General features: G+C 37.9%; 1 protein-coding gene across 1 annotated transcript in view; it reads right to left on the bottom strand.

The window, feature by feature from the left end:
- The window catches only part of JTBR (jumping translocation breakpoint protein JTBR), a 48057-nt gene that overhangs the window by 6605 nt on the left and 28551 nt on the right, over window positions 1–12901 (bottom strand). The window contains exon 3 of the mRNA XM_090377176.1: window positions 8059–8141. Coding sequence (XP_090233302.1) covers window positions 8059–8141 — 83 coding nt within the window. The remainder of the gene's footprint in view (window positions 1–8058; window positions 8142–12901) is intronic.

The raw sequence follows: 12901 nt of genomic DNA, 5'->3' as shown, positions 1-12901 counted from the left end.
ACATGCTTTATGGATGATATGTTTATAATCAGTATATGGGGATCGAAAAGTCTGCAAAAGAGTAGTATCTGGTTGTTTGGCTGCTAGATCTGCTCTTTCGTTTCCTGCTATCCCAGAATGACCTGGAATCCAACAGAATGTTACAGTTTGGTTTGACTCATTACACACAAGTAATTTAGAATGGATTTGTTTTATTACAGGGTGAGAGGAGTTAGTATTACTATTTATGGCAGAGACAGCACTGAGCGAGTCAGTGTATATTATGGCAGACGAAATTAGAAGTTGAGTAATACGTCCTAGAGCCAAGTTAATAGCATAAAGCTCAGCAGTGAAGATACTGCATTCTACAGGTAATGAGACAGAAGTGCTGAAAGATGGAAAGATCGCAGCAGCGCCTACTTGGGTCTCAGTTTTCAATCCATCTGTATAGATCTTACAGGCCTGTGAATTAAAAGCAGAGTGAGCTTCATGTAACTGTGCGATATTGAAGGGACACAAGGTGTTCTTTCCCCACTGTTGGAAATAGTCATCGTAAATTGCAGGGATATTTGTCCACGGTGGATCAGGAGGTGTTATGTCCTGATATATATTGTCGATTGCGATATTCCACGTTTGAGTTAGTTCTTTAAGTCTAAGTGCAGCAGGTCTGTTTTCATTTGGTTTACTGTTGTAAAATGAGTCCCATTCGGTGTTGTACAGACATCTCCAATTCGGGTGGTAGGGAAGACTGCGGATTTTTGCGCCATACATTAAAAGCAATGTTTTCCTCCGAAGATGTAAGGGAGGTTCGTGGGCTTCAATGTAAAGGCTCTGGACTGGGGAGGTTCTGAAAGCCCCTAGAGAAACTCGAAGGGCACTGTGCTGGATGGTATTTAATCGTTCTAATGTACTCTTCCTCGCAGAGTCATACACTGGAGAACCGTAGTCCAAACGGGATCTGATGAGAGCTCTATAAATATGGATAAGCGTATGCCGATCAGCGCCCCAAGACATGGATGACACACACCGAAGGATATTCAATTTCTTCAAGCAGATGGTACGAAGATAGGCCACATGTGCTTGAAAGTTCAGTTTTCTATCTATAATCAGGCCAAGAAAGCGGACAGTGTTAACCAGAGGAACCGACACATTTTTTATCTTTAACTCAGGATCAGGATGAAATGACCGGAGTTTGCAGAAATGAGTGGTAGTGGATTTCTGTTCAGCAAGATGGTATCCATTGCGTAAAGTCCACGATTCTATTCTGTTTAGAGTAATTTGTAACTGTCTTTCGATAGTATTCATATTTTGTGATTGGCACGATATGGTGAGGTCATCTGCATACATATATACTTCAATAGTTTTTGGAAGATCTTCCAATATATTGTTGACCCTAATTGCGAATAGGGTTGGACTCAGTATAGAACCCTGTGGGACACCCTCTTCTTGAATATGAGATGCTGATAGGAAGTTTTGATATCTGACTTGAAAGGTACGTAACTTTAAAAAGTTCTGAATAATTTGAGGGAGACAGCCTCTCAACCCTAACTGATGCATATCTGTGATAATACCATGACGCCATGTGGTGTCGAATGCTTTCTGAATATCGAGGTTGACCATAACTAAATGTTGTCTCCTGATGAAGGCGTTACGTATGTTGGATTCAATTTTAACAAGTAAATCTAGGGTGGACCTGTTTTTGCGGAAGCCATATTGGTGATCAGAAAGCAGATTTTGGGATTCAAGAATCCAGGTGAGCCTCTTATGCACCATCCTTTCGAAGGTCTTGCCCAAACAGCTTGTCAATGATATTGGTCTGTAATTTTGAACTAGAGATGTATCTTTTCCCGGTTTTGGTATTGCACAAATATAGGAATGACGCCATGAGAGAGGATATGTGTTTTCTGAGAAGATCCTATTATAAAATAGCAATAGTATGTACAGATCAGCTTCACACAGATGTTTAAGCATTCTGTAGTGAATGCCGTCTGGTCCTGCACTATTTGGAGATTTACTCAAGGATTCTTTGAGTTCAGCTATAGTAAAGGGCTGGTTATATGGAAGTGGGTGATTAGTTGAAAAATTCAATTTTTTTCGTTCTTCATTAGTTTTAATTCTCTGAAAAGCAGTCACATAAGTGGTTGAGGCGGAAGTATTATAGAAATATTCTGCTAAAGCATTTGCGATGTCAGTAGGAGAAGATAGGTCCTGCCCATTCCACTGAATTATTGGAGACTGTAGAGGTAGAAATTTTCCATTGAGAGCTTGTATTTTTTTTCCAGATAATCCGAGTGTCAGTATTTTTGTTAATAGTTGAGGCGAACTTAATCCAGGAGTCACGTTTTGCTTTTTTCCTAATTTGTCTTGCTTTGGCTCTCAGTTTTTTGAAAGCTATAAGGTTGGCAGTAGTGGGGAATTTGCGAAATTGGTTCCAAGCACGGTTTTTTTCTACTTTCGCTATGGTGCAATTTTGATTCCACCACTGGTTTTGGTGTACCCGCTTGCTCTGGTTGGATTTTGGAATAGAAATTTCAGCTGCTGATAATATATGGCTGGTAATGTGTTCGGTTACTTCATCAATATGTTGTTGCTGTACATACTGTTTGTTAAAAAGGACACAAGTACAGTAGTTTTTCCAGTCTGCTTTGTGGAAATTCCAAGATATACGGGCTTTGGGGCATGATACGACCTGTGTTTGAATTGAGCTGATGATTGGAAAATGGTCACTGTGGAATGGATCGTTCAACACCAACCATTCCATACTTGGAAAAAGAGATGCTGAACAGATAGATAAATCTATGGCAGATGTTGTGCCTGCAGGTAATTGAACATAAGTTGGAGAGCCAGTGTTTAATACAGTCAGATTATGGTTATCTAGGAATGTTTCAATTAATTGGCCTCTCTTATCCATAGTGGAGGATCCCCACAATGGATGATGACCGTTGAAATCACCGAGTAAACAGACAGGAGGTGGCAGTTGTGTTAAAAGGTTGTCAAGTTCAGTCTGGGTACAAGGATAATTAGGTGGTATATAAACAGATGCAAGGGTTAATGATATTCCCATTGCTATCCGAACTGCTACAACTTCTAGGGAGGTTTCTAGTTGGAGATGTCTTGATGGTATGGTAGTTTTGACAAGAATACCTACCCCTCCACGAGAAGAGTCAGAATCCCTGTCTCGCCTAAACATAGTATAGTTTTTGAATTTGAGTGAAACTTTTGGTGATAAAAATGTTTCCTGTAAGCATACTCCTAATGCGTTAGTTTGTATGAGTAAATCATTCAGGTCATCTATATTACTGCATAATCCTCTGCAGTTCCATTGTAGGAATTTGTTCATTGCTTGGGTTTATTTGACGAAGATTGATCTGACTGTTTTTTCTGAGGTTTCCGCCTGCTTAGTTTTGATTTTTCATTTTTGGGAAAGGTTGGGCGTCCTGTATCCATGGTATCATTGGCATGTAATTCTAGGACTGTGTCTTCGTCCTCTGACTGAACTTCCATTTGAATGTTGCTATAGCATGATTTCATTGTCTTTTGATTTTCAACACTAACAGATTTTGTTCTTTCGGGCAAGGTTGAGATGGCATCAGTTGGGATACTAATTGGCGTGTTGCTGGTTTCATTAACTGTAGATTTTTTATTGCACGTTAGCATAGTTTTGGCCCAGGTGGCAAATGAAATGTTTGGTTCTATGGAGACATCTGTTTTGAGTTGAAACTGACCGGCTGTTTTTAGAGACCGATGCGTATGATCGGCTAGGCATGGTTAACAGTATTTGCTTCCTTGCTTCAGGGTATGTGACTTTATGCTCTACCTTATATTTCTGGATTTGTTTGCCTGTTTTCCAAAGGTCACATGCTTTAGAAAAGGCAGGATGGCTTCCTTTACAGTTAGGGCAACTAGGAGTGGCAGCTGTACAGTCTCCTTGGGAATGCTCCTTAGAGCCACAAATAGGACACACAGCATCGCCTCGGCATGCCGTCTGAGAATGGCCATACTTCTGGCACTTAAAGCAGCGAATGGGATTTGGGATGTAGGGCCGAATCTTGCAGTTTAAATAACCTGCTTTAACAGAAGATGGAAGAGTCGGAGTACTAAATGTCAAAATGACGGACCTGGTTGGTAGTAGGTTCCCATCTTTTTTGGTCATTATTCTCCGCGCATGAGTCACTTTTTGTTCCCTGAGTTCTTGTATTATCTCTTCTTCTGACACTGATAGTAAGTCCCATTCGCTGATAACGCCTCTAGAGGTGTTAAGAGTGTTATGGGGCGTAACTGACACTGGAATACTGTTAAATGATGTTAATTTTAACAGCTTCTCTGAGTGAATTGTCTTAGAAGTTTCAATTAGAAGGTCTCCAGATTGGAGACGCTTAACTATTTTAGGAGATCCACAAACCGATTCTAAACATTTCTGTATAAGAAAAGGCGATAGTTTGCCAACAGGTTGCGTGGATAATGAGTGCATTATAAGAAATGCTGGCACGTCATTATTCTGATTTTCCGTCCTTAGTCTCTTTGGACGATTGGAGTCATGGTCAATGTCAGGAATTTCTGACCTTGAGCTCGAGGGCTCTAACAGTGGATAGTCACTTATATCCATGTCGGCTCCTTTTGGCCCTGGGGGTTTGTCTTTACCACCCAGGTTACCGGCCCCGCCACGGGGAGGCAGGAGCAGTGCCACGATGGCCCTGAAAGAGAAAAGAGAAAAGTGAGAAACATCCATTAAACTTCTCTTCAAAAGGGCTTGAACCATATAACAAGCCCTTTACACAGGAAGAGTTAAATGCAGCACTTTCTCACACGTGCCACTGCTATGGGGCCAGATGACTTCCATTATGAAATAATATAAACACCTCTCATCACAATCTAAGGATCACCTTTTAATTTTATTTAATAGAATTTTTTTTTAACAATTTTGGATTCCTAGCAAAGGCAATCATTCTTGTCTTCTCAAAACCAGGAAAGGATCCTAGAAATCAAAGTAACTATTGTCCTATTGCTCTGACAAATAATGATTAATACACGCCTTGTATGGTATTTAGAAACAAATGGTCTGCTTTCGGGACCCAGTGGGGTTCCGAGAAACAGATCAACTCTAGGTCATTTAATGAGACTTAAAGCATGCATTCGTTATGCTTTTACTAAATCCGAGCACCTGGTAGTAGTTTCTCTTTGATATTGAAAAAGTTTGTGATACAGCCTGGCGATTTGGCATATTACAAGACCTCTACAACTTTGGTCTTAAGGGTAACCTTCCTCTTTTTATTAAAAACTTTCTTTTAAATCGCCAATTTTAAGTCTGTTTAGGATCAACACTCTCTTGAATGTTTTGTCAGGAAGAGGGAATCCCACAAGGATCCATTCTAAGTGCTATTCTTTTCGCAATCAAAATAAACTATTATAGAACAACTTCCACTCACAGTACACAATGTCCTCTATGTTGATTATTTTACTATATTTTGCCATTCATGCAATATGAGGGTCATTGAAAGGCAACTGTAGAAAACCACTGATCACCTTACATCTTGGTCATTGGCTAATGGGTTCAGATTTTCATCACAGAAGATCATTATGTACACTTCAGTTGCAAATGTAATCTTCATCCTGACCCAGAATTAAGGCTTAGGCAAAACAACATCCCAGTTGTAGCAGAAGTCAAATTCCTCAGTCTGATTTTTGACAAGGAGCTGACATTTCTACAACATATTTGTCAGCTTAGGACAGGGTGTGTTAAAGGATTTAACATCCTCCTTGCCATTTCATCAATTTCATGGGGTGCAGATTGTTCTACCCTTTGTCTCTATCGAGCCCTTCTCCGTTACAAACTCAATTATGGGTTTATTGCCCAGTCAAAGCAATTCTTTCCACCCTGGCATGCCCATCTTCCAATTTCTCCCTTAAGATCTGGTAGAAGACTACTATGCCGCCAGCTGTCTACTAGCAATTCTTTGCATCACATAGAACACAGTATTCTGACTTCCTGCCAGTCTATATGGACAGCTCGAAGTCAGAATCTTACATGGGATCTGCTGTTCTCTTTCCTCACAAAATAGTATGCAATAAGATTCCACAAGAAATTAGCATTTATACTGCAGAGTTGCATGCAACAGAAATAGCCCTTGATCGCATTAAAAATAGCAATTACCAAAGGTATATGATATATAGTGACTCATCAAGCATGTTACAGACTTTATTATTGATGAGATATAACTCTCATCTGGTCCTGTCTGCATCCGGTAGATGCTTTTTTTCTCTTGTTTAATCAGAATTTGACATTCCCCTCTGCTGGATCCCAAGGCACAATGGGATCCAGGGAAATGAATTAGCTGATGCTGCTGCCAAATCAGCCATTTCCCTGGATAATACTTGCCTGTCAGTCCCCTATATAGACTACACACGCAAATAATACTATTGATCTATTGTTCTGATTAGTTTTTTATGAAAAATCCTGGAGAGAATGGTCAATGTTACTCTTATATAGCATTTAGAAGAAAAAAAAAACCCAATCTCCAGCATGCAATATAGCTTCCAAAGAAACAAGTCCACTCTACACCATTTAATTAGACTGGAGGCATCCATCCGATCAAGATGCTTTGCTAAAACAAGAGCATTTAGTGTCAATTTTCTTCAACATGGAACAGTATATGACACAACTTGGAGATTTGGAATTTTAAAAGGCCTTCATTAGCCTCAGCCTTAGAGGTCACCTTCTCATTTTTATTAGAAAATTTTTATCCTGTGTCTTTCCTAGAATAGAAATCCACCCTCTCTTGATCCTTTTTGTCAAGAGGAAGGGGGCCTGAAGGCTTACCACTGATCCTGAAGTGGTAAGCTTTTTTTGCTATCAAATTAATTCTATCACAGAACAACTTTCTCCAACCGTAAACATTGTTCTCTACATTGATGAGTTTAGCTTATTTTCCCAGTCATACGACTTGAGGGTTATTGAAAAACAACTGCAACAAGCCATCAATTGGCTTAGCTCCTAGGTACTGGCTAATGGATTTGGGTTCTCACTGAAAACACTGCTTGTGTACATTTGTCATAAGCATAATCTTCATCTTGAACCAGAACTGAGGCTTGGACAAAATTTTATTCCAGTAATACCAAACAAAATTCCTGAGCTCATTTTTGATAAAAAGCCAACTTTACTTCAATGCATGTATTAACTATGCACAGTGTATAAGAGTTTTGAATTTCCTTCATGCTCTCCCCTCTCTATTTCATAGGGAAGCAGAAATGCTTTTAAACTGAAATCCCTGCTAGCCCATCCTACATGACAAATTTGAGCCAAAGCAGGAAAACTTGCATACTGCCTGTCAGACCGACAATCATTCTTTAGTATTTGTGTCCAGGTGCTACTCAAAGATTTAAATATCATAGGACAAAGTTGTCCAAACAAGGCAAACCCTTCCATCTAGGCATTCTCATGTTCCAGTGAGAGAATTTTACATTAAGAACTGGGTTATGCCTGATACATCATCTTCTGCCTACCTACAGCTATATTCAGAGCACACACAGCTGAACATTCTGATTTCTTGCAATTTACACAGATGGCTCAAAATCTGATCTGTATGGGATCTACTGCTGTCTTTCCAAACACTACTATATCTGAGATTCTCCCTCAATGCACCACACACACACTAGAGATACTTGCTGTACAGTTAGCCTTGGATCACACCAGAATATATAGCAAGGTTTATTATATACATTGATTCTTTGAGAATATTATAAGCTTTATCAACGTTAAGATACAATATTCATTCAGTACAGTCTTGGGGTGCAGATGACACATTCTGTGAATGCCAGTTTGATGTCTGCATCTGTTGATCCCTAGCCATACTAAGATTAGGGTAAAAGATTTGGCCGATACCGTAGCCAAACCAAATAACCAGCTTGTTAAACAAAAAAAAAAAGGAGGGGAAAGAGGATTGAAAATCATGTGGCTATCCATCTATGATAGCAAAGAATCACAGTAAAGGTCTGTAAATTTTCACAGTAAGATTTCAAACTGAGAGCTTGCTGATGTAGAAAATCTATTTATATTACAAATATGAAATATTAAAACTTTACCTTCTATAAACATCACCAGATGTTTGACACGACACTATTTCTTTGAATCCAGTTGTAACACATGCAGGAAGATGTCTACTAACCTATGGGAACAGAGTATATATGCAGGTTAAAATGTTAATTAAGTTAGAGCAGTTATAGTTTATATAAAGTAGTGGTATTAATTTTTTTTTACTTACTGCATAGTCAAGCAACTCGGAAAAAATTACAGCTTACTTTACTCATCTGCCTTTGCATTATAACAAGCGTTTCTTGATCTTATTTTGTTGGGAGGAAAAAAAAAAAAAAAAAAAAAGCTGATAGGTGAACCAATGTAATTATATATTTTTTTTCATATTTTTATTTTCTTATTAATTTTAATTTATTTTATAATTTCATTTTTTGTTAGTGCAGTAAGAGTTTATGGCCTCCTTACACTCTAAGGCAAATACAAACAGTAATCAGGTAGTATCCTCCAGGCAATAACCTTACAAGACATTAGTCTTGTAAGGTTTGCTGTGGTGGAGCATTTTTGGGAGGAGAACCATCAAATCTCTCCTGACAAAGCTGTTATGATCGACAGGGCACACAGATTTTGGGACCACAAGTGGCTCGAAAGCTTGTGAATTTGCTCCTCTAAGAATAACACTATTAATAGAGACAGGGGAGTCTGCATTCATCCCCTCTTCAAAGCTGTGGTTCTTGGACGGGATGAACGGTTCCGCCTGGCACGCTCCTGAGCCATTTCCTGTCCCAGTGCGCAGACGGAGAATACTGCCCATGCTCCTGTAGTAACATGTGCTGTGAACCGTGAGCCTGCTGATAATTAAGGATGTAGCGTACATTAAGCTTTACTGTTGAAAAAGGAGGCAAATGCCTCTGAAAGCTTCGGTATTTTATTGCTTTTATCTACATTATTTTATTTTATTTTCATTTTACTTATTTTATTTTCTTAATACAAGACAACTCTAATTCATTTTATTTTGTTTAATAAAAGTTTATAACAGTTGGTGTAGAATCATGCAGTCATTGTGAACATGAACATTCCGAAACCCAGAGGCCTATTTGAAGACATACAGTGAATTGTTATTACTGCTTACTCAATGATGTTTGAGTGTCAATTTAACAGTATCATGTGACTTTTCCTATCAATCACTTTGAAGAAATATGCAACTTTGTGAATTCCTTCTATTCATATATACATGAAAGAAAATTTATTGTTAATGTATGCAGTATATTACTTTTCAGGAAAAAAAAAAAAAAAAAAAAAAAAGCACATAGCCTATGTGATTGATGACAAATTGTTCTAAAAGAAGGAAATTTAAAAAGTTTCATGAAACCATCTACAGAGAGTCCAGTTAGATGAAAACTATCATATGTATAATGAATGACAGGAAGGATGGATGAGGTGAGAAGCGAATGTCACTCAGTAGGCATTACTAAAAACTGACTACCAGAGCATTCTATGTATTGCCGCTGCAGCATCCTAAGGGTTTCCATTTCAGCAAATTTAATTTTCCCCTTAGCCAACATCAATTTACGAATCTACTCTATTTATTGCAAAGTTTATGACCACTTTTAAGAAAACCCATTTGGTTTTATCCCTATAACAAAAATGAAACAAAGACCCTCCTACAGGCAAGTGTTCACTAAAAGTGTTGGTTAATTCCAGATGCTAATGAGCAATCTTGGATGGAAGGAGGCTGCATTATATTTGAGCGGCTGTTTAGCAATAAATGCTTGAAATTCTTTAAAAATGCCCTTGCCAATTTTTTCAAAAATTTGTTATAGAGAGACTAACATTTCGCTATATGGGGCTAACTTTACATGTAATTTCGTTTCAAGGTGTTTTGTGAGATGTTTGTGAGATGTTCAATGTTTTGTGAAAAAATTCGTAACATAAAGATTTTATAAATAGAAGTTTGTAATAGAGAAGTTCCACTGTATATTAAAAACACTTATGAACCATGTCTCTTTATATAATTAGTGCACAGTGAACTAACTAATTGATCAAATTACGTTTCTGTATATATTAAGTATTTTTAATTCTTTGCTGGGCATGTGATAAACGTACAAGGCAACTTAAACTTGAAAATAAAACTATCTATTAAAGTGATATATATGTGAATTTTAGTATTCCTTCATTATTGGTTTGATTTTCAGTAGTAGTGGCATGTGATGTAAGAAAGCAAGTGTATGAGCTTATGCAACATCAGCCAAAAAAAAAAAAAAAAACACACACACCATTCCCTCCAGATGCTTGTCCAGTTCCTCCTTAAATTTATTCAACCTATCAACTTCCACGACAGATAGAAGTTTGTTCCAGCAATTAACCACCCGCTGGCTAAAGGCAAATTTCCACACATCTATTCTACATCTGTCCTTTCTTAATTTGAATTTATGGCCCTTTAGATTCGTAATCTGAACAAGTGGAAGAATCCCATCAGAATTCAGCGTGCTCAACCCATTCAAGGCCTTATACACCTCAATCAGATCACCACGCAGGTGCCTAATCTCCACCCACTGCAATTTTTAGAACTTGAGCCTTTCCTGATAAGAGGATCTCTTCATTCCCCTCACCAATCTTGTTGCCCTTCTCTGTACACTCAAGCAAATCTACGTCCTTCCTAAAATGACGCCTCCAGACCTGTATGCAGTACTCAAGGCATGGCCTGACCATTGCCTTATACAGAGAGACAATCACCCCTTCCCCGCTAGCAAAATTTCTATATATCACTGACAAAATCCCATGACCTGCCCTGGCAGCCTGTCTGCATTGCTCAGAAAACTTCATATCTGACTGCACAATTACTCCCAGGTCTTTTTCATTTTCTACCACCTTAAGTGCAGTACCACACAGTTCGTACGTTTCTCTGGGGTTACTCCTACCCATATACAGTACTTTCCATTTGTCAAGGTTAAACTTCAGTTGCCACTTCTCAGCCCATCTTCCAAAATTTTCTAGATCCTGTGGCAGTAGCACATTGCCATTACTGTCATTAACAACCCTGCCAACCTTTGTATCATCTGCAAACTTCAACACTAAGCCTGATATACCTTAATCAATATCATTGATAAATATATAAAAGATGTAAGCCACAGGTGGACCCAACACCGAACCCTGTGGGACTCCACTAATAACATTAGTCCATGAAGAGCAGCACCTATTGATTACTACTCTCTGTTTTCTCCCATTTAACCATCCTTTTATTCATTGTAGCAATTTACCCTTACTACCATTCTGCTCCAATTTGTACAGTAGTCTTCAATGCGCAACAGTGTCAAAAGCTTTCCTGAAATCCAAGTATATGATATCAGAATTATTTTTTGCATCCAGTTCCTTTGTAATTACATCTTAATAACCAATCAGATTTGTCAGACAAGACTTTCCCTTAACAAACCCATGCTGTGTCTGAATTATTGCTGCAGTCTTGTCTAGATGATCCTGCAATGCATCTTTAACCAGTGACTCCATTATTTTATCCGGAAGAGAAGTTAAACTAACTGGTCTGTAATTACTCGTGTCACCCTTCGATCCCCCTTTGTGAATCGGGGATACATTTGCACATCTCCAGTCCATGGGGACCTCCCCTGAATCCAAGGATGCTCTCATAATTATGGCTAACGATTTGCTTAGTTGCTTTGCCGCCTCCTTTAATATAACTGGATAGATCCCATCCACCCGAGGTGCCTTTTAATGTTTAACTTCAACAATTTCTCTTCCACTTTGCTCTCAGTTATTACAAAATCATTAAGTATCCTGCTACAATTTGATAACCTTCTGCCATTTTCAAACCTTAATAATTTCTCATGTGTGAATGTAGATGCAAAATACTCATTCAGTTTGTTTGCTATTTGAGCAGGATCATCAACAGTCGAGCCATCGATGTCAAGTGGACCAATCAGATTCATCCCCTTCCTTTTAGAGTTTATATAAGTAAAGAAATCCTTGCTGTTTTTCTTAGCATCTTTTGCCAAAGATTTCTCGTAATCTGCCTTCGCCTGCCTAACCTCCTTTGTGACCTGATTACAGACTAGCTTATATCTGCCATGGGCTTCTGAGTCGCTTGATAATTTATATGCATCCCATGCATTTTTCTTCCCTGTTACGAGTCTCATTAGTTCATTAGATAACCATTTAGGCCTAAACCTTGAACAATATTTCTTAATAGGAATGAAATTAATTCTTTTGTTACAGATGAAGTTTGGCCATAAAAAAATAATAAAAGTTAAGTTTTTATTAGACTTTGTGAAGCCAATTCTTGTATATAATTATCAAGAGCTCTAAAGCAAGAATTTAAAATTAGTGGCATTTGTAGCATTCAATAAAAGATGAGAGTTAACATAATCTTTGATCCGAAGCAGGCAAACAGAAACAGTCACTGGCAGAGGTTGTTTACTTTTACTTTCAAATTTCGCTCACTGATTACAGAAGGTAACACCCAAATGTTGGCATTAAAAAACATGTTATGAAAAGCATATGTGTGAAGCCCATCATCAAGAAGGGGTGGCTTTTTAAAAAAGTAATTAAACACATACGTTTTCAAGGTAAAAAATGGATTTTTCACAGTTGTGTTTATAATAGATTTAAAATACAGGTGGTTTCAAAAACTGAAAACTTCTGAATTATGTCATACCTTTAAACTAAGGTAACAATGGTGGTAGAGGTCCACAATCATGCCTGCTATGTTATACTTTTAACATAGTCCGATAAAGGGTTAATATACAACTTACTTAATTGATGTTAACAACCCATGTTATCCCTTTCACAATAACACATAAAAGTATAATTTATATTATAATTATAATAATGAATATACAATAAAATAATTTAGCAAATTACCTCATTTTAATCTTTTACTTA

The sequence above is a fragment of the Mastigoproctus giganteus genome, chromosome 7 (genome assembly GCF_048544385.1).
Source record: "Mastigoproctus giganteus isolate SK-2022 chromosome 7, ASM4854438v1, whole genome shotgun sequence".
NCBI lineage: Eukaryota > Metazoa > Arthropoda > Arachnida > Uropygi > Thelyphonidae > Mastigoproctus > Mastigoproctus giganteus.
The sequence above is the reverse complement of the archived record's forward strand: the minus strand, read 5'-3'. Positions and strand labels throughout refer to the sequence as shown.